At 39.7% G+C, this 27157-nt stretch overlaps 1 protein-coding gene across 6 annotated transcripts in view; it reads left to right on the top strand.

Annotated features, from left to right (window-relative positions):
* The first annotated feature begins 2512 nt into the window (after positions 1 to 2512).
* slc4a3 (solute carrier family 4 member 3) overlaps positions 2513 to 27157 on the top strand; it is a 34034-nt gene continuing 9389 nt past the window's right edge. Inside the window, exons 1-16 of one of the 6 annotated variants that reach the window (XM_058081183.1) lie at positions 2513 to 2903; positions 5396 to 5711; positions 8145 to 8319; positions 8674 to 8924; positions 9062 to 9237; positions 9962 to 10188; positions 17292 to 17437; positions 18299 to 18479; positions 18602 to 18737; positions 22342 to 22525; positions 23774 to 23879; positions 24352 to 24536; positions 25361 to 25580; positions 25895 to 26110; positions 26366 to 26514; positions 26600 to 26794. In XM_058081183.1, coding sequence (XP_057937166.1) covers positions 5658 to 5711; positions 8145 to 8319; positions 8674 to 8924; positions 9062 to 9237; positions 9962 to 10188; positions 17292 to 17437; positions 18299 to 18479; positions 18602 to 18737; positions 22342 to 22525; positions 23774 to 23879; positions 24352 to 24536; positions 25361 to 25580; positions 25895 to 26110; positions 26366 to 26514; positions 26600 to 26794 — 2601 coding nt within the window. In that variant the 5' untranslated portion in view covers positions 2513 to 2903; positions 5396 to 5657. Of the gene's footprint in view, positions 2904 to 5395; positions 5712 to 8144; positions 8320 to 8673; positions 8925 to 9061; positions 9238 to 9961; positions 10189 to 12104; positions 15756 to 17291; positions 17438 to 18298; positions 18480 to 18601; positions 18738 to 22341; positions 22526 to 23773; positions 23880 to 24351; positions 24537 to 25360; positions 25581 to 25894; positions 26111 to 26365; positions 26515 to 26599; positions 26795 to 27157 lie in introns of those variants that run through there. The other 5 variants (XM_058081181.1, XM_058081180.1, XM_058081182.1 and 2 more) reach the window with 5 other exon arrangements.

Raw genomic sequence — 27157 nt, 5'->3', positions numbered from 1 at the left:
CACAACAATGGTTCCTCTAGAAAAAATGTGCAATGGTATGTTTGAGTGAATGTAATGCAGTAATACATGTAATGTAAGCTCATTAGATGTGTGCCAAGTTAGTGTGAGCAGTGGTGTTTAGTGCAGGAATCATAGATGGATTAAATCATTTAAAGTAATTTCTTCATCTGGGCTATTATTTGTATGAATCTTTAATGCAAAGTTTGTGCTACAGCTTAGCACGAGCGTGTTATGTTAAACAAAGTCAAGAGAACACAATAAACAAGCGAGGGAAATTAAGTTGTTTTCCAAACATGAGAAACCCAACAGTCTTAATCGTGACTTCAAAGTGTATACACAAGAGATCACTCTGTTGTTCTTATTTGAAACTGGCCAACACAGTTGAGCTTTGTCGCTGTGCAGATGTTTGCTAAGTCGCAATGTTACGTCCCTTCATTTCTTGTCTGTGCTGCGACATATCTTTATTACATATCATATTTCTTTTAAGGTTAAACTGTGCTCACATTGGTTGGGGATCATGTCTTTACATTGTGACGCTGTTCCTTTAAAATGTTGAAATCAGTTCAGCTGAGCTCCCATGACTTATGTTTTTCATCATTGGAACATTTGTGGGCTTGAGCCAGCCAACTTCACATCAAAATATCTGGTTTGGCTTCACTCTGCTGCATTTTCCAGCACAGACATGTACCCGGGCTGACTTTGACAGATTATCGCTCAGAACGATTTTGGGGCTTTAAAGTCAGGACTAAGATATGCAAAACCCGGACTTAAATGAGTCGAACTGTTAACATAGTATCCACACTTTCACTTTTGAAGCCTGCAAGTTTCAACTGGCCTCAAATACTTTTGGCCCAAGAGTACAACAGTCAGAATTTTTTGTCCACAGTTGACAGTCTTCATGAGGAGAAGGAGCTTTGTGGCCAAAAAGCCCATCACTCTTAAATATTGTTCACACATTCATGGACCTCACAGGTGTGGCATATCAGCAGATCAATGTCATCACCGCCATTTGCCTCAAATAGCGTATACAAATACATACGTACATATTTACTTTGCATTACTTTTGTCCTACATAATAGGATGTTTGTATAAGAATACAGTGGAACAGTGGTTAGTGTAATCCATTCCAGAAGGTCTGACATTTTTCTTTGTTAACAACACATCTCCAATGAAAGTAAGACTAACCTTTCGTTTGTCATTTATATGCATTTATATCCTATGTTAACACTTATGAGACTAACTATGTTACGATGTTACTTAGCAAATAACTACAGAGTCAGCTGCTGATGACATCATCGATGGGCGACAAAGCTGATTTCAGGTTCTTGTTTCCATTTATTAGCCAGCTAATAAGATGCTAACAAGAATGTTTTGTGATAAAAAAATACATTAACGACACAGTTGGACTCACGCAGTGTAGAAAATGTACTGAAATTGCTGCAACATTTTCAACATTAACCAAAAAACACGGCAACCGTGGTGTACGCTAACTGAGGTTCCACTGTAAACAAAAATATCGATGCATACATGTGTAGTGATGGGTGTGTTTAGTGTTGGCCGTGTTGTATCTATTGCATATATTTACAAAGAACAGCTGCTGTGAGTTTAGGGTGCCATATAATAAGACCCACCAGCTCAAACACACCAAAGCACACTGTCGTAATGAGTTCTCACTGATTAGTCTGAAGGCGATAAGCGTTTGGAGGCAAACAAATAAATGACCGGTAAGCTTGAAGGGATATTTCCTTTAGAGAGACCTGTAATCACTTTGCAGACCCGCCCCTGGGCTGCCTGATACAAACCTCAGTATGATGGGGTTAAATGACACATCACCCAGAGCACCAGGAAAGTCTGTCCTCTGGGGTCACTTTTTCAAATCAGTTCAGCATTTTTGCTGAATTGCTGAAAACCTGTGCATAATCCCCCCAATTTCCTTGCCTCAGTAGAAAGTCTCATCTGGATGATTACTGTATATGAGTTTTATCTTGTTTTCAGGTTTTAACCTAAAACAATAACTCTCATGACCATTGGGGGGTGGTTTAGGACGTTTTTTGTGGTCTTTTTATTATTAGAGATATAAATGTGGCATTGGCGTTTTTAAATATAACGTTAGGGTAGCCTCTAGTGGCGACATGAAGACATTACACTTTAGTGTGGCCATTTTTATGTGTCTGACTTAAATTCAACCTTATAAACATACGTCACAAAGCCACGTGCTGTTTAACAATGGAAGACACGTACCCATGGCGGCGCTATATGGAATATTATTGTGATATCGGCCTCAAATGTAATGAAATACCTCTCATATCCACACATAATACTCATCATAATACTCATGTCGCTACAATAGCATATGAAAAGAGAAGAGCCAAAATAAAAATGGAGGAAAACGTTGTCAACAAAGTTGGAAACTTGCTCAGATTCGGGCAAATCTTTCTCGGGATCACAAAGTATCGACACGAACCAAGAAATATTGACCTAGTATTATTGAGCCCCTTAGTATCGACGCTATCGATGTTTGTAACGATCCGCCCGCCCTTAGATTTTTTTTTAGATGGTGCCGTTGTACGGAGTATTGTTGTACTACAGCTACTAAATCTCGAGGCAGATTTCACAATAACAGCAAATACAACATAGCGATGTTTACTTCCACTGGACAGCTCACCGACAGCATGGTTTATATGTTGCCATTGCATAAGTCCTCAGTTTGCATGTTGGCCATGAAGCGTTGACTTGAGCAGGTTGTCCTCCACGGTCACGTGGACACTCAGCATCTTTTGCAGAGCCACCAAACAGTGTGCTCACGAGGTACGATGGACAAGGGCCACTGCTGACGTGGAAAGCCGCAGCAACCGTGATCCCCATATTCTTACTACAGCTGGATTGCCCTCGAAAAATATCAGGTATGAATGCGAAAGCATCGTGTTGATTTTCTTTTGTTTTTGCACACGTATGCACGCTATGCACCAGCGTGATAATGAGTTGCAATTTATTTGCATCAAATACATGCATGAGAAGGGATGAACCATGAAAAACGTGTTTTTAACCACTGCGAAATTCAACCTTCCACGCTTGTTTTGTTACGATGGTGTCATTTGGGAGACCGCGTTGTGCAGCATCGCTTCTTAGGCGGAGGCATTGTGCAGAATTAGTCATCGCTTGCCTTCATAACAGAGAGGAAGGCTTTGCCTCCTCCTGTATGAAGGGTAACAAGGCTGCATAGCACCCGTTTGAACCTCGCCACAGTCTGTGGTTCAAGTTCAAGTGCAAGCTGGAGGTGGCTGTAAGGTCACATAGTAATGACTCAGCACGATTTTGCATGCCTGATGGTGCATACTGCTTAAAAAAAGCTGACACTTATAAATGCTGTAACAGTTTTGGCTGTGCAACACAATACATTGCAAGAATGAGTGCATTTGGGAAGATCAATATGAGGAAATCGGGTTATAATGCACTGTTATTGTGGTTGTAGTTTTGTAGTGGTGTAAAACTGAACTACATCATGCTGCTGTCTCATTTATTTAGCTAAATCGTGTAGTGTACGCCTCAAGTCCAACTCTCTAAAATTTGAACTAATCAATTTCTTTAACTTGAAATACCCATCATGCGTGATGTCATGCAAAACTTTGCCAGGTGTGTTTTTTGCGTGTTACCATTTTTTGTTGATGCCACCACAAATATAAGATGAGTGTGATGATAACCATAGAACAGAAATGTACATTATGTACGGGTGTGGCTGCTTTAGACTCCATACATTAAAACAGACTTATCAGCACTCATGCATCCCCATGACAGTACCACCACCTTGCTTGACTGGAGGCAAGACACAGAAGAACAAGGAAGGATATAATATGTAATTGAATATTTAACAATCTTATGAGAACATTTGTAAATGTGGTAAGTCCCTGCACAACACACTGATATCAAATTGCATAACATTATATATGTAGTAATAACTGCCCTCTAAATGCTTCTCTTCTGCTTACATTTGGCAGTCTATTTGTGCAGCCAAGTGGCTATAAATGTCTCACTGGGAGCAACAACAGAGTCAACTAAATACAATCGAGACAGATGTAAAGCCTTTTCTGTGATAGTGGGAAAACAGCAGCTCTAAACAAAGTGTGTCACCTGGGATCACTGAGCTTTGTTTGTCCCTTGCATTATCATGCTTACACACTGAGAATAATTCACATGGAAAGAAGTGGAAGGCCCCTGAAGTTGTACTATTGGGAATGCAAGGCGTGTTAGGAAGCAGAGTTGTGATGCTGTCTAATGTACATGACTTTGAATGTCTCATGATGTGTTTATAAGCAAGGCTGATCGGCTTGCACCAAATCTTGGAAAAATAAATTCAACTTTATTAATGGTGGGCACCACACATAGAATAATGCATGGGAAAGACTGATATAATTGCCACATAACAGCTATTGTCTATTCATTGTCTCAAAGTCCAATCTCATGCTTACATGTAAATTGAAGTGTTTTTCTCATTAGCATACCATTTTTTGTGTTTTTAAACATTTTTACCATTCTTTTGAGTCATCTGTCATGAGATACATGTGCAAATGTTCATACAGTATTTTAGCTACACAAGATCAACCAGTTTTCTTCAAATATGTAGATTATGCCAGTCATTTCCAATAAGTGCGAGTAACAATAATCGATTTGGGACAGTGTTACACTCTATGTTACACATAATTGACACACTCTACAGCACAAACGTCATACTAAATGCCCGATTTGGACCACCACATCATTTTATGTAGCCTACAAAAGCTTGGAAATAATGCACATTAAATATAAATGTTTTCAATTATTATCATTTATATCATTATCATTTTGTGTAAGTATATTTTTTTCATGACTAGCAATATTATTACGTGTATGTGCAAACGTGTATGCATGCGTTACCTTTGAATGCATAACCTCGTTTGTGCTACATGGCGAGATGCCTTTTCATTTCCTGTTTGGTACAGAGCATGTATTTCAATGAGAAAGATGTAGGGTGGGGGGGCTTAAAACTGCACCAACCATGCGCTCTTCTATTGTGCAGTCGCATCATCACCTCTTTGTGCCTCTTGCGCACAAAATGTAAAATATGTCTTTGAAAGCGAGCAGTCAGGTTGAAAAAATATATAATACATCTTTGGTAGCGAATGGGATGGAATTAATTTATTAAAAAAAATATATTTTAACATAATTACATTATTTGCTATTTTATATATTTTCGAATATACATTTCAATTTTTAAATATATTTACATCAGGTAATTAAAAAAAAATTAACGAGACACGCTTTCATGCTAAACATATTTGTTGTTACAACTCTTTTACTGTGTGAAAAAAGCCAAGGTAATGGGTACTTTATATCAAAAGCTTTGTTCTTTTTTTTATAGGTTATGCCTTCCCAAAGGGGCCCTGCAGCTCCCACCGTGAAAGAAAAGGGCTGAAGACTACCGTCCCTCTGGTTCATGTTGCCTTCTAGTCAATCCTTTCCTCCTTCCCACTCCGGCTAAGCCCACTTGTCTCAACTGCACTTACATTCTGCTCCCTCATCCTCACTTGACCCACTGCCTCCCTTGCAATTGCATTTGTCTTCATACAGGCCGCACAGCCTTGTCAAAAGCAATTATACCACCTGGCTGAGGGCCAAAGCCAATGGCTACAGGTGGTCATGCCCCTGAGATAGACGTTTTGATCAACCTGCATCAGGTAAGAACATTTATTTTCATGTTAATTTGGATCAGGGGACGGGATGGGACATACATGGGTTAGACATTCAGCTCCCTGGACAAAAAGCAAAGCCTCCACAGCTACAGCAGCTGAGACTCATGGGTGTTTTAATGGCTAGAGTTGAGCCATCTGTCACTGCGATGAAGAGGAAACTGGTTGCCCTATCATATCAATGTGTGTGTGTCTATGAGGAACATAATAGAACAATGAAAAATGAATATTGTGCAATGTTTGGTGCCATCAGTTAACATAAATTGTCATTTGAGGAAGTCTACAGAAAGCTAAACATATTTTTTTGTAGAAGCAGTGCATTCTTGTCCAAGGGTGTCAAAATGAGGGGAAATTGGAGTGGTGTACCAGTGCCCCAAGCACCCCTTTTTGAGGGTTTATTTATTTTATTTAAATATGTCAGTGTGAAAAATGTTAATAAATATAACCAAAAAAAGATTTGAAAGTGCGATAAGAAGGTTGCTTTAATCCATCCATCCATGCATTTTCTATGCCGCTTATCCTCATTGGGGGTTTGCTGGATCCCAGCTGAATTCGGGCAAGAGACGGTGTACACCCTGGACTGGTCGATTGCAATCGCAGGGCACATACAGACAAACAACACTCACATTCATACCTATGGACAATTTGGAAATTCATCTAACATGTTTTTGGAATGTGGGAGGAAACTGGAGTACGCGGAGAAAACCACGCATGCAAGGGGAGAACGTTGCAAACTCCAAATATAGATGCACAAGTGGAGAATCAAACCTCGATCTCCTCACGGTGTTGCCAACATGCTAACCAAAATCCAGAATGGGTCATTCGACCTTATAGGACTTGCGAACGGTAAATGTTCAAAGGAAAGCATTCCTGGTATTCCCAAATTATGTGATTAAGTAAACATACAATATCAGATAGTTTCCATTTTGGAAACACATGCTCATCATTGGATAAACTGAAATTTAAGCTAGTTTCCTTAGTGACCACATGCATGTTTAGGACAAACACATAGGACACCACATCACATACAGAGTATGTCAGCAATTGTTAAATATTTCAACACACCTCTTTGAACCTGGTAAAATGAAATGTTCATGTTTCAGAAACATTTGGCATTTTCCAAGGAGCACTCATGAATCTAATTTTATGTGCAGGTATTAACAGAATTAGTTTCAGGATATTCTTTTTAAAAGTATCAGAACCAAAAACAGCAATGGCATTCATTATTTTTTACCTATTCTCCTATTCAGGGTCGTAAAATAATAATAATAATATGATCAGAAATTGACTATGATTGACTACATAGATAGGATACTCTACAGTGATGTTTCCTAGATGGTGAGCGAGTGTTTAGCACGCATGCCACACAGCTAGGAGACCCAAGTTCGATTCCACGCTCGGGCATCTCTCTGTGTGAACTTTGCATGTTCTCGTGAGCATGCGTGGGTTTTCTCCGGGTACTCCGGTTTCCTCCCACATTAATTAATTAATTGGTGACTCCAAATTGTCCATAGGTATGAATAGGGGTAGACTCCAGCACCCCCTCGACACTTGTGAGGATAAGCGGAAGAAAATTAATGAATGCTTAAGAATAATTTTTGTATGAGTACAAAAAAGTAGTTGAAAATGGACTACAAAATAAGGATGAACATGATTGCCATGATTAATTATTACATTTAAATAATGCAATCCAAACATTATCGGCATTATGCAAATTCCTCAGCAAATGATAGCACGTGGGGCTTTCTCTTTTGTGCTGATAATCCTCCTGATTGGAGCAGCCATTTGAAAGAACAGTGCAGCAACTAGCAAGAATACACAAATGTGGATGTGTTTTAACTTGGACATGCCACGCTCGATGATGACGTCACAAAGCGTCACTACTCCTGGACTGCAAACTACCGTCAAGAGGCGTACAAAACATCCTTACTGTGCATATTGTCCCCATAAATGGCATAGGAAAAATGTAACAATTGAAATTGCAATATGAAATATTTTGAATAACAAAATGTAGGAGCCTGGCCACTGAACACAAAGGTTTTACTGCTTGTGCCTTGACCTGGAGTGGTTAGGTAGCTCATGTCATTAAATGCACCCCGTCCCTTCATCCCACTGGTAATTAAGAAGTAATGGAGCCTTAAGACTGAAATTTGAGACCACAGATTAGTAGCCAGACCACTCACTATGCCAGCACCAACCAGAAGCTTAATATATGTAGAGTGTTGCTCAATGTAAATTGAGGACAAACCCAAGACAGTTTTAAAAGAATTAATTCCACAATTAGGGCAATGCAATTTTCATGACAATAAAGTTGTACCACATGCACATTTAATTTTCATATTTTTTTGAAGGTTGTCAAGTTTTTAAATTATATTTAATTAATAATTGCACACTAGGTGGTGCTGTTGTACTTTTTTTCAGGTGAGGGAGGAGGATGACACAGAGGAAGAATCATTGGATAGACAGAAAGAAGAGCATGAGGAAGAGGACTGGGAGAAAGCACTGTCTGTTGAGTGCTTTTCAGACATCATCAGTGAATCTGCATCCACCAGCGCTAATAGGATGGGACCTAATTACACAGAAAAAGATTTTGAGTGTAAGCAAGGCCATTTGGTACCCAATACTATACATATGAACATAGGTGCTGTTAATCTCATATATATCTTAATTAAAACATATATTTCTATGCAGTAAGTGCCGTTTGAAGATCTAAGCATTTTATTTCAGCCTTTTATTTGGACCATATGTTTTGTTTTGCTAAATATTAATATTATATTAATAAATTATGTTATATTAATTAATTAATATATTAATAAATTATAATATAATTTGCTAAATATGCATATTTTCTTACTAATAATAGGCTATAAGTACTATAATGCCTAGAGGTCAATAACTAATAACAATTATTTGTAGTGATAATACATTCTTCTCATGTCTTCATATACAGATCGCAGACACACAGTTCACCATATCCATCACCCCTTATCCACCCACTTGCCTGTACCCCAGCGCTTACGCAAGAGGGTGCACAGCACAGACCGCAGGCGCCGAAAGAAACGGAAGAAAAAAAAGACCTCTCTACCACCTTCTGAAGTTACGCCCACCATCCATGAAGTAGATGAGGAGGAAGTAGCATCTGAAATAGACACGCAGGAGGTGGCTGCCATTGCCACAGAGTTACCCAGTATTGAAGCACAGGTAATATAGGATTGAAACCCACAAGACTGATACTGTTGCTGTTACAATGATCTGTTTTGAGCACATAAACCACAGTGTAAATGTATTGTGTAAGGTGTCAATTCCACCCCTCTCACTGATCTTCTTTTTCCTCTTAGTTTAGTTTGGAGAGTCAAGAGGACTTGGAGGAAGTCCGGCCAATGACCACCTTCCACACAGAAAATGAAGGACATCCTTTAACCCAGAAGTGCACGTTTACTCAAAGGGGAGAGGTTCATAGTGCTGTCATTGAACACCATGAGGAGATGGAAAAGGGGGAAGCACCTTGCAATAGGTAGGCTCTCATATCTTATTGTGTCCTGTTTGCTTGGTGGAGAATGTTTGAATGGAAATTGGTTCCTTTTTAATATGTGAGAAGTTAGCCAATCGCAAAGCGAATAACCCCCATGTAATTACATGAGGCAGCGTGGCTCATACACCAAAAGTTGATAATTAAAACGAAATAAAATATTAGAGAGTAAATGTACAGCATACGTGTATCACTGTTAGATTAGATTAGACATTTTTACAATCCTTGAACACACCATTGTCCTGCGCTGAGACACAAATGTTTGCAGATCAGAATACATACATTATTAGAGGTTGTTTGTAATTTTTATGGCATTTGCTTATAGAGCAAATGGGTCTTGTCACAGCAGATCGATTTGGAAAATGTTTTCTGTGTCATGCATTTTTGTGTGGCTGTGCTTGATAGACCACAGGCTGCTGTTTGGTGAGAGGACACATTCCTATTGCTGTGTTAGAAAGTCCTCTTCTGGTGATTTGACAGATATGCAAGAAAACACATTTGCTTTGAAGAAATGTATGTTATGAATTTGGTGTGCATGACATTCACGTATTTAGTAAGTGCAACACTACAATGTTGGTGTGTTTACTGTTGTAATAAAAGCTCAGGAAGAGACAATGACAATGGCAATGATTTGTCCAATGGTCCTGCAACATGGACCTCCGTATGTCTATACAAATTTCTTGTAAATCATATCTGTGTTCTTTCTCAGCGTTAACCCAGGATCAGTATCCCCCGGTGCAATTGCAACTCTGAGCAGGTTCCGTCGAAAGCCCACCCACCATCGCATGACAAGTGCCCAAAGGAGCAACTATGACCTGAGGGAGCGGATCTGCATTGGCAGCATGACTGCTGTTGAAACTGCTGTATATCAGCAAGTGCCAACCGATGAAGCTGAGGCTCAGATGTTGGCCAGCGTCGACTTGGATGACATGAAAAGTGGGTGAGAGCTAAGTGTGGGCTCACATGTTCCGCTATTAGGTCGAATTCTGTTGAGGGAGAGAAGCTAAAGCAAATGCAAATGCAGACAAACCGCATCCAGGAAAAAGGACTGAAGTGGAAAAAGTCTTCAACGATACACATGAGAATGACAGATGACGATAGATGACAATAGATGACAATAGATGACGATAGATGACGATAGATGACGATAGCGTCACAATAGCTCATGAGGACACAAACAGGTGACTTTAAAGACACAGTTTCTGTTTCAGTTTAATACAGATTAATAAAAAAACTGGGGTACCACTGTCGCTCTGCCTACTGAGTATCCATTCATTTACTCATTAGGACTCTGTCTAAAGTTGATTTAATTAGTAAGCCTTCCAGATTCTAAAACAATCTATGCACCTTGTATAGAGAGGCATACAGTATAAAGACACTGACTTGGGAAAATTACATTTGAGTTTTGGACTAGTCTGGCATTTTCCTAAACACGGATCTTGACTACGATTACAGGGTTGCTTGCCGATACCCTTGGATGGAATGTTTTCTGCCATACAGAATGCCAGAAATCAGGGAAAACCTCCCAGAAGATTAAAGGAAAATTACTAATATCTGCAGTACATTACTGTCCTGCAAAAAGGGGCAAGAGGACAGTCTATAAAATATATCATATTCACTGATCTGATTGCTATACGTTCCTGATGGGTTTGGCTCAGCATAATTACATTTGATTTGATCAGGCTATTAAAAAATGTTGTTAACAGGCGCTCTTTGGTAAAATAAACATATAATAACCCCAGACTGGTTGCCAGCCAACCGCAGGGCACAAATACACAAACAAGCAGTCACAAGCATATTCACACATGATATATGTACTACGTATGATTTGGGGCATTGGAGAAAACTGGAGTGCCCAGAAAACACATGCACGCACAGGGAGAACATGTGCACTCCAAGAAGACTGACTTGCTTGGGTCTAGGTGGTCAACACTTGAAGCATCCTGAAGAAATCCATGCCACTCCTTACTCCTGCACGCTGCATAAAGTTGAATTGTTCACAAATTACAACCATCCCTAAAAAGCACATAAAATCTTTTGATTTACTGCACACACAAATAATGCTGATTAAAACAGTGAAGGAGAACATGAAGATTTATAGAGGTGCGTAGTAAACACAAAACAACAAACCATCAGAATTGAACTGGAGTTAGGGGTGTAAAAGAAAAAGTCAGAATTCAGGGGCAATAACTGACAGAGCCTGCAGTCGATTCCCCTTCACCAGCGACCTTGCCTCTGGGCTTTCCTGTTTTACCAGACTGAAGTAATCATTGACTGTTTAGAAACACAAAACAGAGCCACTAAAATCACAGCTGCTGGCAGTGATGCTTCACTTTGACAGGCCATGCAAACCACTGTACCCCTCAGTTTCATTCTCTAGCACTCACAATTGGGATTGTAGTTTCTAAAATATAATGTATCCAGGATAAAGTGTTTCTATAATACCTTTCTGCACTACTCCCAAAGTACCAGCTTAACCATTCCAAATATGTGTAAGTTCAAACAATGCACAGCATACACACAGAATAAATAAACACATTTAATTACATCCAGCCTATCCCAGCTGACTTTATGCAATAGTCAGGGTACACCAGGGACTGGTTGCCAGTCAATCGCTGGGCACATAGAGACAAACAACCTTTCACACTCACATTCACACTAAAAAGCTTGTGGTTACTTGTGACCAAAAATGTTAGCAAGCAAACAGAAGGGATGATGGAGGGACCCAGGATATACTGTACCATACTGTACGCTTATGTTAGCACGCAGGCCACACAGCTAGGAGACTAGTGTTCAATTCCACCCTCGGCCATCTCTGTGTGGAGTTTGCATGTTCTCCCCGTGCATGCGTGGGTTTTCTCCGGGTACTCCGGTTTCCTCCCACATTCCAAAAACATGCTAGGTTAATTGGCGACTCCAAATTGTCCATAGGTATGAATGTGAGTGTGAATGGTTGTTTGTCTATATGTGCCCTGTGATTGGTTGGCGACCAGTCCAGGGTGTACCCCGCCTCTCGCCCGCAGACTCCAGCACTAGGCTCCAGCACCCCCCACAACCCTTGTGAGGATAAGCGGTAGAAAATGAATTAATATTGTACCGTTATAAGAATAAGACGGTATTCTTTTATAGCAGTCAAAGCAAATGGTGTAAATCTTTGGGCATACTATTGTTTGAAGTCGATGTCAGTAGGTCCCCCCATGGGTCAACTTAGAATAGGCTGTATAACAGGCCATTGGATCTGTACCAAATTCTATCGATAGGAGCGGTGTCAGCATAACCCAACAAGTCAGCCAGTAAAGCCAGAATAGACAAATCTGAAAAGGATGCAATCACTGCCATAGTACAGGAAAATTCCCTTCAAAAGGTATGCAGTTTTATCATAATAGAGAATATGGTCTAGGGTCAGACTTCAACAAACAACAGTGTAGCCAAAAGGCACCAAAATCGTGGACCAGACAGATTGTTCATGGCTCACCTACTGTCAGTGTCAATTTACCTGCAGCCGAGGGACAAGCAGTCTGAGTGCTATTAATTTAGCAACTTGAGCAGAACAATGATATGCTAACAGGGGAAACATCACACAGAATAAGCCGGAACAACTGAACACCAGGATATGATAAGCTGAGCCTCATCAGGATTTTCCAAAGGCTCATCGGAACGATCTCGATGTGGCAAGCATGAGCAAGAAACCTCAGCACAGAAATGTTGTTCAACATCTTCAAGAAGGGAAAGAAATGAAGCAGGGTTTAAGGCAGGGGTGGGCAAACTATGGCCCGGGGGCCACATCCGGCCCACCAAGTGTTTAAATAAGGCCCGCCCGTTCTTTCCAAAGTATTTAATTGAAACTTCAGGTACAACCTGGCATCATGGCTTGAGACAATATTTTGATGGTTTAGGTAGCTTTTTTATCAACTTGGTTATTTGATGTGGTCTGCTGTTTACAATGTGCTCTGAAAAAAGGGACACAAGCACATATAGCAGGTTGCATGACACTTTTACAGATACAATAATTCCAAGTGGACTGTTAGAATTGTATGTGTAAAATATATAGTCTGGCACCCTGTCAATTTTATTAAATCAATGCGGCCCGTGAGTCAAAAGGTTTTGTCACCCCTGGTTTAAGGTTTTGCAATGCTGCATGGTGATGTAGGCTAACAAAGTTATGTCATATTATAAATTAAACACTGTGGTGTGAGCTTTAGATAATTTAGAGTCTTCAAAAGTGTTGCTAAAGAATGCAGCTTCAAATCCAAAAAGGACTGTTATGCAGCAGGCATCCATGTTAACTTTGAACATGGGGGCAACCCGGACTCAGGAGTGCTGTCATAAAGAGGCTCTGGAATAAACTCTGTTAACATGACTGAAGTTGAAAACTGAAGTTTGGACCCCATAGCAGCCAGGTGTTTTTGCTCGGCAATGATGTCTTCCTTACATTGTTGTCTACAGTGAGAACAGACCATCAAATCATTCCCAAAACAGTGAGCCATCAGGAAGGTGGAAGTCTGCCAAACTGTGAGCAAGGGAGGTATTAGAGATAGTAAGCTCTCAGTGTAACGTTTTCCAACCATAATTGAAAATCTAAATGAAGAGGAACACTGAGAAAGGCATTCAAAATCCACTTCCGCTAGAGAGTACCATTGAGTGGAATGTGTTCGGAACATTAGGGCATCATTCACAGCTTGTCAGTCCTGAGCACATCTCCATTCGTCCGAGTGACCAGCTGGTCTGATTTCTTCACAGGAAAAATGTCAGTTTGGACAGGGGAGTAATCAGATGGCTTTCAACAACACATCTAAGACAGGGCGTGGATGTTCCTTGAGTGTGAATTGAGAGTCCTTTGGCCTGTAATCGCTTTTGGGTGTGATGCTGACCAGCGCACAGCCCTTAATGATAGCAGTGTTTCTGCTACCATTATTTAGCTTAGGAAGTTAATGTTATTTCATTGAAACAAGAACACAACAAGTAAGTTAAAAGAATAGTTTGGATTTGGACTTGGGTGGAATTTATAGGGAGACACTTCCTTGTTTTTACAAGAAAACAGCAAGTGCGTACCATTTTTTAAACCAGTATAGCTCTCGTGTTGCAGTGATTGTGATTTGCGCATCTCAACACTGAGAAACACACCTTTGTTAAATGGCAAATTTATTTTGACTGTGGGTTATTTTCAGTTTTTTTTTTATTAGCCTCTATTCTGAAAGTTTGTGAAAGTTAACTGTAGAGAACCGATTGCGCGGGGGCATGCATATAGGATGCCACATGTAAAATTCAATCACACTTTTTTAGCTGATATTTTGAATATTTAGCTCACTTTTCTCACATTTGGCTTGGTTTTGTCACATTTAAGTAATATTTTTTTTTATGCATGAATGTGAGTGTGAATGGTTGTTTGCCTCTGACATCACAAAATAACAGTTTTGCAATGCCCTCTGAAACCTAGCGTTTGAGCCATCCAAAAGTTTCAGGGCTCACTTCCAAATGTACAAACCTCATTATTGGAAACATTAGCATCATTTAACATGAGAAAACAACATTACAACTACATTTATAGGTCACAAAAGTGAAAAAAGTACACTAGGTCCCCTTTAAACTATTGTAATGTGCATGACTATGCAATTTACTCTGAATCATCAAGCATTAGAATAGAAAATATTGATTTATGACCTGCACCAATGAATTTGGTTTGGTTTGGCAATACTTTGATACTTAGATTTGATTCCTAAAGTCTTTACCCTATGACATGTTCCTACAGTATTTTCGGTAGAACGGTAATGGTACTAATGAAACGCATCACCTCTACTAACGCTGTCGTTATGGCACAGCCTCAAAATCAATAGACTGTGGACATCACAGAAAAGGGTGCACTGTGATTCAGTTGACAGGTTTCACAAAGAAGACCACCCATTTTCTGTATTTTGCAGTTGTCGCTAAACTTCATGTTGCTCCTGTGTCTGCACGCTTCTGACTGCAGAGCTGTGTTTGTTTGCTTCAGCTGGATATTTCTTTCATTTTTCTATACATACAGAACCCACTTGACCACAAACTAATCTTTTTTCTTGCTGATACAATTTTGTCAAAGGGTTAGGATCACATGCATCAAGCTTTCATTGGGCTCACGGTGCAACAACTTCAACGGAGGTAGACTGGTGACTTGTGAAAAGTGGTCTAGGGAGCACGCTGCACTCAAGAGTTAGCAACCCTGGATGAGCAGTAGGTCTGCTTGGAGAGAGGAGGATAGGAGGAGGTACCAGCTGTCAAGATGACAGATCCAGAGGGACAAGATAGCCAAGCTGATAAGAAGAACTGCACCGACAACAATGGATCTGAGCACCAGTGTGGTGTCCAGAAAGGCTCTGGCACCCCAAGGCAGCACCAACATGAGCACCATAGCTCACAGTCCAATGTGGAAGGCTTTGAGGATTTTGAAGAGTTTGTTTTTGATTTTGATGATTATGACTTGCTTGAGTCAATTCACTCTCAACTGGGGTCACCACTCGATACAATCCGTAAGTGTTGACGTTCACCTCTAATCTTGCTGAATAGAGTTTTGAAACTTGTTTGGGTTTTGACAGTGGGAATGTGGCATCCAAGCTCGTGTCCATCATAATTCAACTATTTCACATCAGTAGACATTTAGTTCTATTTCTAGCCACATAATCAATGGATGTGAGTTTCCACTGATTACGTAGTTCGCTGCTGGCTTAATTAATGGTATGGGGAACATTCATGTCACAGAGTACTAAGTTGGGCCATGGTATTGAGTGAAATGCTGCTCGACTGTTGCTGTTTCCGCTTTTTTCATTGATCGAGTGGCATCCATTTGGCTTTGGGCTCAGCCACAGCTGGAGCGGAAAGACATTTCATTGACAATCCATGTGTGATTCTGGTACTGCTGTGTATATTTATTTTACTTTTCATTTATCTTTGATGTTTTTAGTCTTAGTAGAAGAAATGAAAGTGATCAGCACCTGCTTTTCCCTGGTCTACCCTCTGGTCATTAAATAATGTTTTTTTATAGCTCGACGTATAGACATTTTCATTTAACACTCTTCATTGTTGTGAAATGTATCTTTAACGTATTTAAAACCCACTGCGGACGCACGGGTAAAATTAATCCAGACATGTTGTGTTATTCCTTTTTGTAAATAAATGCATTTATTATATCCATGCATCAATTTTCTACTGCCCTCACTTTGGGTGAGAGACATGGCGCACCCTGGACTGCCTGTCAATCTCAGGCACATATAGACGAACAACTATTCACGCTTCCAGTCACACCTAAGGGCAATTTAGACTCTCCATTAAACCTAGCAGGCATGTTTTTGGGACGTTGAACTTGAAGTAAGAAGAGAGACCATGCAAACCCCAAAATGCCCGAAAGGAGATTCAAACCTGGATTTGCCAACTGTGAGACAGAAATATATACTCCACCATGTCACTGTATTGCCCATATATAATTACACTGAACTATATACGTATGAAGTATTAAAAACATGGCTGCACGGCGATGATTGATTAGCACATAGGCCTCACAACTAGGAGACACAAGTTCAATTCCGCCCTCGGCCATCTCTGTGTGGAGTTTGCATGTTTTCCCAGTGCATGCGTGGGTTTTCTCTGGGGACTCCCACATTCCAAAAACATGTTAGGTTAATTGGCGACTCCAAATTGTCCATAGGTATGAATGTGAGTGTGAATGGTTGTTTGTCTATATGTGCCCTGTGATTGGCTGGCAACCAGTCCAGGGTGTACCCCTCCTCTCGCCCGAAGACGGCTGGGATAGGCTCCAGCACCCCTGCGACCTTTGTGAAGCGGTAGAAAGCAGTAGAAAATAAATGAATATTAAAAACATAACTTCATCTAGACCACTTGCAGCTCGGGGCTTGTATCAATCGTTATAACTACCTTTTTATCTGTGATCCCCCACACAAGTACACTTTTCGTCATTTGAGGAATGAGATGACGGATCTGACAAACTTTTAATCATGACCATAATCGTCTTTGCAATATTGCATTGAATCCAGTCATTTTGTTTTGTGCAGGTCATAGATTTGAGGACAACCCCGGGGTAAGACGGCACCTAGTGAAGAAGTCATCTAGATGCCAGGTGGCCCGGGCAAGTAACAGTTCGACTCCCCTATCGAGCTTGAAGAAGAAGAAAAGAGCAGCAGACAAGAAGACCCATGAGGTTTGTGGCAAACAACCAGCCATCATGGTAGAGATGATTGGTTACTTGAAGTGTAAAAGTTAAAAAAAAAAAAAAGATGTGTCCTGTATAAAGCCATATTTGAGCTTAAGGGGATGTTGCTTTTTCCACTTTTATGACCTATAAATGTTGAATGTTAGAATGTTGTATTCTCGTATTAAACGATGCCAAAGTTTCAGATAATGAGGATTGCACATTTTTAGTGAGCCCTGAAAGAACTTTGGGATGGCTCAAACACTAGGTTTCAAAAAGCTTAGTAAAACTGCCCCTTTGTGATGTCACAGAGGGACAGATTTCCTTATATGGTTCATAGTTAGGAAGCACTTTGGGCGTGTGACCAATCACAGCGGAGTGGGCATGCCCGGAGGTGGGCGGTGAGTTGACAAAATTAAAACAGACCGTTTTGGCAGGAAGCACAAATCAACGGAAATACAACTGGAATAGGTGCAGATTCTGCAAAGATGCTGACTGATAAGTCACCTTAAACCTAGAAAAAAATGCGTTGGGAGATCCAGTCATATTATGGCATGCACATTGGACCCTAAGATTTTGCACATCCGGTTTTCATAGGATTTGGTTTTCGCCAAAAAACGTATGTCTTGGTTATTGTACAGCCAAATAGTCTGCTGAAGTAACTAGTCAGTTTGCCTATGTAGCGTTCAAACAAAGCACAACAACAGTTCCCATGATGAGTAGAGTGTCGAAACTGAATATATTTCGAAGCGGTCTTTGATGGGTGTGACTTATATTTAGGTATGCTCAATATTGCAGAATTAATGTTAACTGAGGTTCCATGGTATTCTGTATCCCTGAGTTCTCATTCGTGCTTTGCTTCACCTCCAGTTGTTTGTAGAGCTGAACGAGCTCATTGTGGAGAAAGACCATGAAATGCGTTGGAAGGAGCGTGCTCGCTGGATCAAGTTTGAGGAGGATGTTGAGGAGGAGACTGATCGCTGGGGAAAACCTCACGTGGCTTCGCTTTCTTTTCGAAGTTTACTTGAGCTTCGTCGCACCATCACAAATGGTAAATGGCCTCTGCCAACATTCAGCAAAAAAATATTGTTCAAAAAACAAAAAAAACAACAAAACTATTGAATTTGTGATCATGACTGTAACATTGTCATATCATGATCTGGTCTTTCCTAGGTGCCATCCTTCTGGACCTTGAGCAGAACTCTCTGCCAGGAATCGCCCATTTGGTGGTGGAGACGATGATCATCTCTGATCAGATTAGAGCTGAGGACCGATCCTGTGTTCTCCGGGCTCTACTTCTCAAACACAGGTCTGTTCTGTAACATATCCCGACTGATATAGTGGCATTTCTACTTGCCTGACTCGTGATCTTCCATGTACTGTATAGAATACAGGTCAAAGTTTTATATGGGAAGCATTTTTGTGTTTGTAATGGTACTTGAGATCACAACATATGCCCAAAATAGTATCAGCGCCCCTCAAAACTTTAGGGAAATCCTCTTTCCTAATTTGGGTGGGACTTGATTTTCTTCCATTCACTAATTAGGATCTTAAATGGGACCTATTATGCTTTCTCCATTTTTATGACCTATAAATGGAGTTAGAATGTTGTAGTCCCATGTTAAATGATGCCAAAGTTTCAGATGACGTTTGGCAGGAAGCAGAAATCAAAGGAAGTACAACTGGAATAGGTGCAGATTCAGCAAAATCTAAAAAGTTTTCTGTGCAGGTTATTGTGTGTAACTGCTCTATAGGAGACCGCAACTCAATACAAGGGGTCGAAAATGAGCATAATAGGACCCTTTAAGGTCAAGGTCATTTGACCTTAAAGATGATCCGATGATCCGAAACACGGCAGCGAGTCCACCAAAGCCAGGTGGGATACGTAATTGTATCTGGTGACAATAATGTGTCAGTTGCGAACAGTCTCTTTGAACTGTGAAGTGATCCATGAGTGAGATTGGCTGATACCAATACCTATCACATAAGTACATAACTGTAAATTATTCTATTTACGGGGGTGCCATCAAGGTTGGTAAAGTTAGGACAGTTCCCAGGGCTCTGGCAGTTAAAAAATCACCTTGGGCCCCCACTTTTTTAAAAAATAATTACCTATTTACCTGTAAATAGGTAATTATTTAAAATAATTACCAATTTACCCGTAAATAGGTAATTATTTTAAAAAGTGGGGGCCCAAGGTGATTTTTTTTTTATTTGATGAGACATGATATTACATCACATTACCATTGCACTGCATGGAGTCAACCATTGCATGTCCGTCATGATAGATAAGTTCTCCTCCTATTCCATATGGAAGTGGTAAGGTTTTGGCTTCTTACTTTGTCTTTCTTCCCACTTTGTTTGAAACCCTTTCTTACGTTTAGAATAAATCAGTTGGAGCCTAACGAGTTAGCTCATGAACTTGATTTGCAGTATGTGAGCTGCTAACTGAATATGTCCCTGCAAAGCACAATCGGAGTGAAAGGTTACTATAGGGGTGCTATTTCATGTTTACAGGGCTCTAATAAAAGTAAAAAACTTATTCATGAAGTCAGAAACAAATTTTCTATGCTCTACGCACAAAAATTCAGAATTCATGAATATTCATGAATATTTTTATCCTACTTTGTAGAAATTCACTTATCGCTGTCCGGTCTAGAACCAATTAATCACAATAAAAAACGGACGACTGCACAGATATTGGTACATTAGAAATTCATTTTACAATAAAAATAGATTAAAGCAACAAAAAAGGAGAGGCAAAAGAATTCCCATCTCTAGTTAAGGATTAACAAGAAATAATTGTCCTGTGAGGTGAGTCCAAGAATTCCGAGATATTTCTACAGGGTATTTTTGACTTAGGATAATTCCCATCTGCTTAATAGTCATCAGTGTTACTGCCATGGCCAAAAGTAAATCTAAACCATCTTAATCTCAAATGATAGGAAATGTTGTAAATGAAAAATGAACAAGTTTTTCTTTTAATGATCGGAATTCAGCTACATTGAAGCATATGTATGGCAACATATAAAATGATTTTTGGTTTGTGTTAGCAAAAGGCTGACACAGGGAACCCACACTGGGAATTTCCAGAATGTTAGTTTTAACGAGACTTGGCTCATCATCTGAACTTTCCTGTGGTTGACAGGGCTGCAGATGTTGAAACTGTACTGTGGTTGTGTGCGGCTGTAAAGTCTAAGCCATTGTCAATGTTTGTAATCAACAGTGGCCTTCGATATTTACCTTTGCGATACTCTTCAATGTTACACACATATATGTGTTGGTTACAAAGCAAATAATTTGCTTTTAAATGCCTTACCACTCCAGTCAAAGTTCAATGATAATATGGACTACATATTCTACCTTTTGTTGAAATCCAGTATTTTGAACCAGGTTTAAGTGTTAAGTCACTACAAAAACTGATAGCTCATGCATCCTTGCCAGGCTTGTGTTTCAGTTTAATGGCACTTCAATAAACTATTAAAGCAGTTTGCATTTTTGATGCAGAAGAATCAGTGTAAATATTTGACTTCCTCAGCATTCATATAAGTAGAGTTCTTGAAAACAGAAATCTTAAGAATATGAATAAACTGGATTTCAGCTTGTCAAATGTAAATGTTTTGAATATCAAGATGTTCTATGTGTTTATATTTAATAACCTTACAATATGTGCTTATGCTAAAAGTCTGTAGCTCTCCCAAATGTGCTCCGCCTGTTGACGAAGACTGATTTTGACATGCCAGTGAAACTCGTTGGTAGTTGAATTGTGGAACCTCAGTTAGTGTATGCCCTGGTTAGTGTTTTTTGGTTAAGGTTGAATATTTATGGCAACATTTTGCCTCAGTTTACATACATTTTCTGGTTACGGTACAATATGATATTATCAGGAATCCCTATATATAACTTATAGCTTAATTAGCTGTCAGTAATATGCTTTTGAAGGTCAAGCCCATCCTTTTTGAGAGCATTACACAATGTAAAAAAAAATGTAAAAACAGTATATTGATCGTCTGTAAACGAATTCCATAATACTGTATGTACTGCATTAGTTTTGGCATTTTAGGAATTGTATGATATTTTCCACAAATGTACAAACCTTACATATATAGAAATAGATTTGTGTGTGTGTGTGTGTTGATCCCATTTGCTGCGTTTTACAAACAGTTTTTTACAAGCGTTTTCCAACATTTTTCTCAGTTAAGTCATATTGCACGCACATGCAAAGCAATGCACTGTGAATAAAATAAAGCCATCGAGCCAAAATGCAAACTGGGCCATCATGCGGTCATTGTCAGCCTTTCCACGTAAATTCCCAGCATATCACTGGCAGCTTCCACAGGGAAACCAACCCGCCGTCATTACAGTCATTATGAGACTGACATCAGATTTACAACGTGGAAAGAAACACATCGAGATGCTGTTAGAATTTGGCTCATTGCTTACTAAGACCACTTGAAAGATCCATTAGAAATGTCTTGTGCACGACTCCCTTAGCAGTTCCACCTCCTTTTAGTCAAGAGGTTGTTTTGTTCAAATTTGGTACCATCATACCATGTGGTCTTCATGAGTGAGGTGATGTCACCATTGGACTCAAGAGCAATGCATGTGATTTGTCGTTAGAGGGAGTCAAACATTATTTCACTTCGAAATGTGCAGCTTTCGTTGGGATTTTTCATTTTTGTCATTAAATTGCACTGTGGTTCCTGTCCTGAAAACAAACCTACACATACTTAACTTGAGAGATGTTGTCTGATATGGCTTAAAAATTGAATATAGGTTCATGTTGTGTCATTTTTTATGATAAAGATATTGGCACGCGAGTGATTGGTCTCTTGGTAAAAAGCCAGTGTCGGCCATCTCTACTTAACTCTTATCTCTTATTAACACTGAAACACCCAACTTTTTTGCCACAGCCATCCAAGTGATATGAAACATCGTTTTCACCGCTACCACTCATCTGCCAGTCTCCACGGGGGTTACAATCACAACCACGTCCAGGACACGAGCCTGCCCCTGGTAGCTGAAGAACATGGTGAACACCAGGATAACAAAGGACCCGTGTATGACCCCAAACAGGAAGTTTTTGTCAGTCTGTTTGTAAGTTTGCTTTATATTATTGTATGTCTTCTAAAGCTGTCCCTGCAGGGACCCATGTTTTTCAACGGTCACAACTTTGTCTAAGTCAAACCAATCCAATGTTGTTGGAGTAAAAGCACAAGCAACACCTTCCAATGAAGGTGATTTTTTTCCAGATTTATTGCCACGCTCTAGACAGCCTGGCACCCCAAGCAGTTAAATAATGCATTCATTAAAATTAAATATCAAAACTCCACTAAATAAGGTCACAAATTCAAAATGTCACAAAGTGAAATGGTTGTATTTAATTTATTTACTCTGTTTTATTTATTTATTAATGTCCAACATTGGTTGCATTTAAATATTTTTTTCAATTCTTCTTCTCATTTATTTGTAGTTATTTTATTGTTTTTGGGTTTTTTTTAGTATTTTTATCATTAGGTATGTGTAATACGTCAATGTCAACCCTCCAGTTGAGAAACTCTGTTATAAAGAGTTTCATTGTAATCAATAGACAAAAGATTTCAGCCCTGATCAATGGGGTGTTGGACTATACTGCTTCGTGTTTGTTCATTAACTCGACAAAATAATTTTGTTGAAATTATTGACCCATTATTCAATATGTACTTTACTTGTTATTTTCTTGACCTCTTTGTCATTTTGAAAGGCTGCTCTGTGACTAAGAGATGCAGGGGGTGACGAAAGGCTATGAAGTTGAAACAGTGCAGGCCGATCATCAACATTCTGTTGATTCAAGCCAAAGCGAGTGATTTGACGGGAATACGGCGAGATAATTGAATTCAGCTATCGTAATCGTCAGTGAGATACACGGCATCAGCGTAGTTTATGGTGTTCAATAACTTTTAAAATAACGCGTTATCTTTGATCGCACATTATTGCATTATGACCCCCACTTGGGGCCTGTATCGCATTTCGTGAGGTCAGACGTTGTGTGGGTACTTGTTGAAGCGAGAGAGCAAAGCCCACTTGACCAGATGCGTTGAATTAACTTACTGGCACTTCTTTTTAAGACATCTTGATGTATTAGCTGTAAAATTTTAATGTGCCTCGTGCAAAATGTTGGTGTTTGTCATTCTGTAATGTGTTTTAAAATCAAAGCGGTAGGTCAATAAGGGATATTTTAGGAGGCTGCATATGGCACTGTTGGCTTAATAATGCGGCGTAATTTATCCCAAGCTGCACTCTGTGGTCACGTAATGTTGCTCAGAACAGTAATGTGGATAATCTGTGTACTGTTCTTCCTCCAAGAAATCTCTCCACCCTCTATCTCCTGAGAGCCATCCAGCTGCCGCCAGATCTTTAAAACTCCTCGCCAAGATACCCAGAGATGCTGAAGCTGTCATTGTTTTAGTTGGTAAGCACTTGCAATTTTGGACCAAGTACTACTTCATTTATTTTGGATTTTCATATAAAACATGATTAAAGTGCATCATTAAGTACATGTTGTCATTTTACAGCCTACATCAATTCAGTATGTTCAGACCAGCTTTTGTCTCATTCTGTTTTAACTGCCTGTAGTTGACCTGTAATCTTGCCTAAATGCAAGAAAACCATTTAAATAATAACTAAGTATATAATAAATAATACATAAATAAAACAGTTTTGGTCCGATTGCTCTTAAAATTAATGTACAGCGGAACCTTAGTTTTAGCTCCACTAAAGTTTATTTACTGTATTTGTCATCTGAAAAATCACAGTGATTCACTATGACTTACAACCTGTCCCTGCAGACAGGCAATAACCAAGCAAACCTACACCAATAAAACTAAAACAGATTACCAAATAAAACAAGCATAAACATATGTCTTTATTTGTTGTTCTGTCAGGCTGTGTTGAATTTCTGGAGCAGCCAGCCATGGCCTTCCTGAGGCTCAATGAGGCTGTGCTTCTGGAGTCTGTGTTGGAAGTCCCTGTTCCTGTCCGCTTCATTTTCATTCTGCTTGGTCCCAGTCAGTCCAACATGGACTATCATGAGATTGGACGTTCCTTCTCAACGCTCATGTCTGACAAGGTACTTAGTAAAAACATTTCGAGCAAGCAAGCAACAACCTTTAAACTGAAATAGGCTGTTCATCACCTGATCAAAAGTTTAAGACCACAGCCATTAAAACCCCAAATTTTGGCAAACGGGGATTCACTGTTGTTTACTGTCAGGTATTAAAACTGTCATGATATCTTCATGGCAAGGGTGAAAAGCTTTCTGCTGTCTTTGAACGTGGTTAGATTGCAGGCCTCTTACAGTGCGTCCTTGCTGTACGACTAACTTAAATATTCTTAAAAGATCCTGAGGGTTATGTAACAAAAAAGTCAAGTGGTAGACCCAATCCTTGGCCCACATGAAAGTTATTCTTCATGCTGTCCAATAGCCATCAGACAGCATCTGGGTACTACCTTTTTTTTACCTGGTCTTAAAATTTTGATGAGGAGTGTATTTCTGCAGGCTTGTGGTCGTAATTAAAAAAAGAAAAATCATCATACAGCCACATTACAGCCTATAGCCACAGCAGTTGTCATTGCTACCCTAATTAGAGACCCTGACAGTTATTTGCTTTTGTAGACCACACACCTGGCAATTATTGGAGACATCAATAGAGGCATGAATTGGATTCCCATGTCTGATATTTAAACATTTAGTAAACTGTCTATTTAATGTAATTTACAGTACATGCAATTTCAAATGAAAACCTTAGGATTTATTCCACTGCACCTTAGCAACAGTGGTCCTCATTTAATCATCCATGCATTCCTAAAGGTAGCATATTTTGACTATAGAGTTTAACTTTTTTTTTGTCTGTTTTGGTATGACCTATTCCCATTTGAATAATTTGATTTCAGAACTTCCATGAGGTGGCTTATTTCGCAGACAACAGACAGGACCTACTGAATGGTATCAATGAATTCTTGGACTGCAGCATTGTCATTCCACCATCAGATGTGGAGGGCAAAGACCTCCTGAAGACAGTCGCTGACTTCCAGAAGCAGATGCTGCGTAAGCGCAAGGAAAGAGAACTGAAGAAGCACCACTCATCATGTGGCATAGAGCAGGACAACAAAGGTATTTGAAGTCCAGAAAGGCCTTTTGGATTCGGCAACTTGTGGTTAAATATTTCCAGACCAGACTGTGATATGTAAAATTTGTTATTAATAAATGGAATATTTTCATAGAGAATAGAAAACCTGTGGCCGGACTGTGGCAAGCAGTTAGCATTGTAGGCCAGGCCTTCACAGTCAGGATATCGGGAAGACCTGGGTTCGATTTTCCACTTGGGCATCTCTGTGTGGAGTTTGCATGTTCTCCTTGTGCGTGCGTGGGGTTTCCTTACCTAATCCTCACCTGATTGTTATCCAAACATGTTACAATCCATCCAGATATCAGTCCAGAGGAGGAGGAGAATGGAGAACAAGAAATTGACCCATTAAAGCGTTCAGGGATTCCGTTTGGAGGACTGATCCACGACATTCGGCGCCGGTACCCTCACTATGTCAGTGATTTGAAAGATGCTGTGGATATGCAATGCATCGCCGCTGTCATCTTCATTTACTTTGCTGCTCTGTCACCTACCATAACCTTTGGAGGCTTGCTAGGTAAGGTCACACTTCAACACTGAGATGAACGATGAGCTATTGTCACACCAATTATGAGCAGGATTGAGTATTATCCAAATTGGTACTTAAAATACATACATACACACACACACACACACACACACACACACACACACAGCAGAACAGAAGACGAAGAAGAAAATATTGTGACTCCCCTTAAAATGGTGTCCTACTACTACGACTATGTTACTAACAGTACTTTGAACCATACAATTTCGTTGTCTCATTACGCAGGGGAGAAAACAGAGGGCATGATGGGAGTGACTGAACTAATTGTTTCAACTGCAACCCTTGGCGTTATATTCTCACTACTTGCTGGTCAGCCACTTCTCATCATCGGTTTCTCTGGACCCTTACTGGTGTTTGAGGAAGCATTCTACAAGGTAGCATGCAATCTCATTAAACTATGATCATGTATTTACTTGTTTTTCTTCTACTAAGCACATGACCGCATGTCTTGTTACTCAGTTTTGTCAGGCCTATGATTTTGAGTACCTGACTGGTCGAGTTTGGATCGGGTTCTGGCTCATCTTTATTGTCCTGGTGATTGTCGCGGCAGAGGGCAGCTTTCTTGTTCGCTTTATCTCACCCTTTACTCAAGAGATATTTGCGTTCCTGATTTCCCTCATCTTCATCTATGAGACATTCTCTAAGCTTTTCAAGGTAATTTAATTTTAAGAATCTGTGTTTTCTAGACTAAGAACTAAAGGGATTTTTCCATAGCTAAGGGGAAAAGTAACAATGGGACAAAAAAGTAATTATCAAACATTCATTGTCAAGGTACAATGACAAAGATTATGATTATGAAATGAATTAATGTATGATCCAATACAAAAGTATTTCTATTTTGACATTTTGTGCTAGTTTTGGAACCCAGATGCAATGGCATGACATTTAACAAAGTCTTGATGTATGCTCACAAGGAAAGGGACTGTACATGTACAGTACAGTACAGTACAAAATAAAAATCTGAAAAGGGTGAATTATTGCAATTGGACTGTTCTTGTTGGTTTCACATTTAATCCA

The sequence above is a fragment of the Doryrhamphus excisus genome, chromosome 9 (genome assembly GCF_030265055.1).
Source record: "Doryrhamphus excisus isolate RoL2022-K1 chromosome 9, RoL_Dexc_1.0, whole genome shotgun sequence".
Lineage (NCBI taxonomy): Eukaryota > Metazoa > Chordata > Actinopteri > Syngnathiformes > Syngnathidae > Doryrhamphus > Doryrhamphus excisus.
Note: the sequence above shows the minus strand (reverse complement) of the source record. Positions and strands in the feature narration are given on the sequence as shown.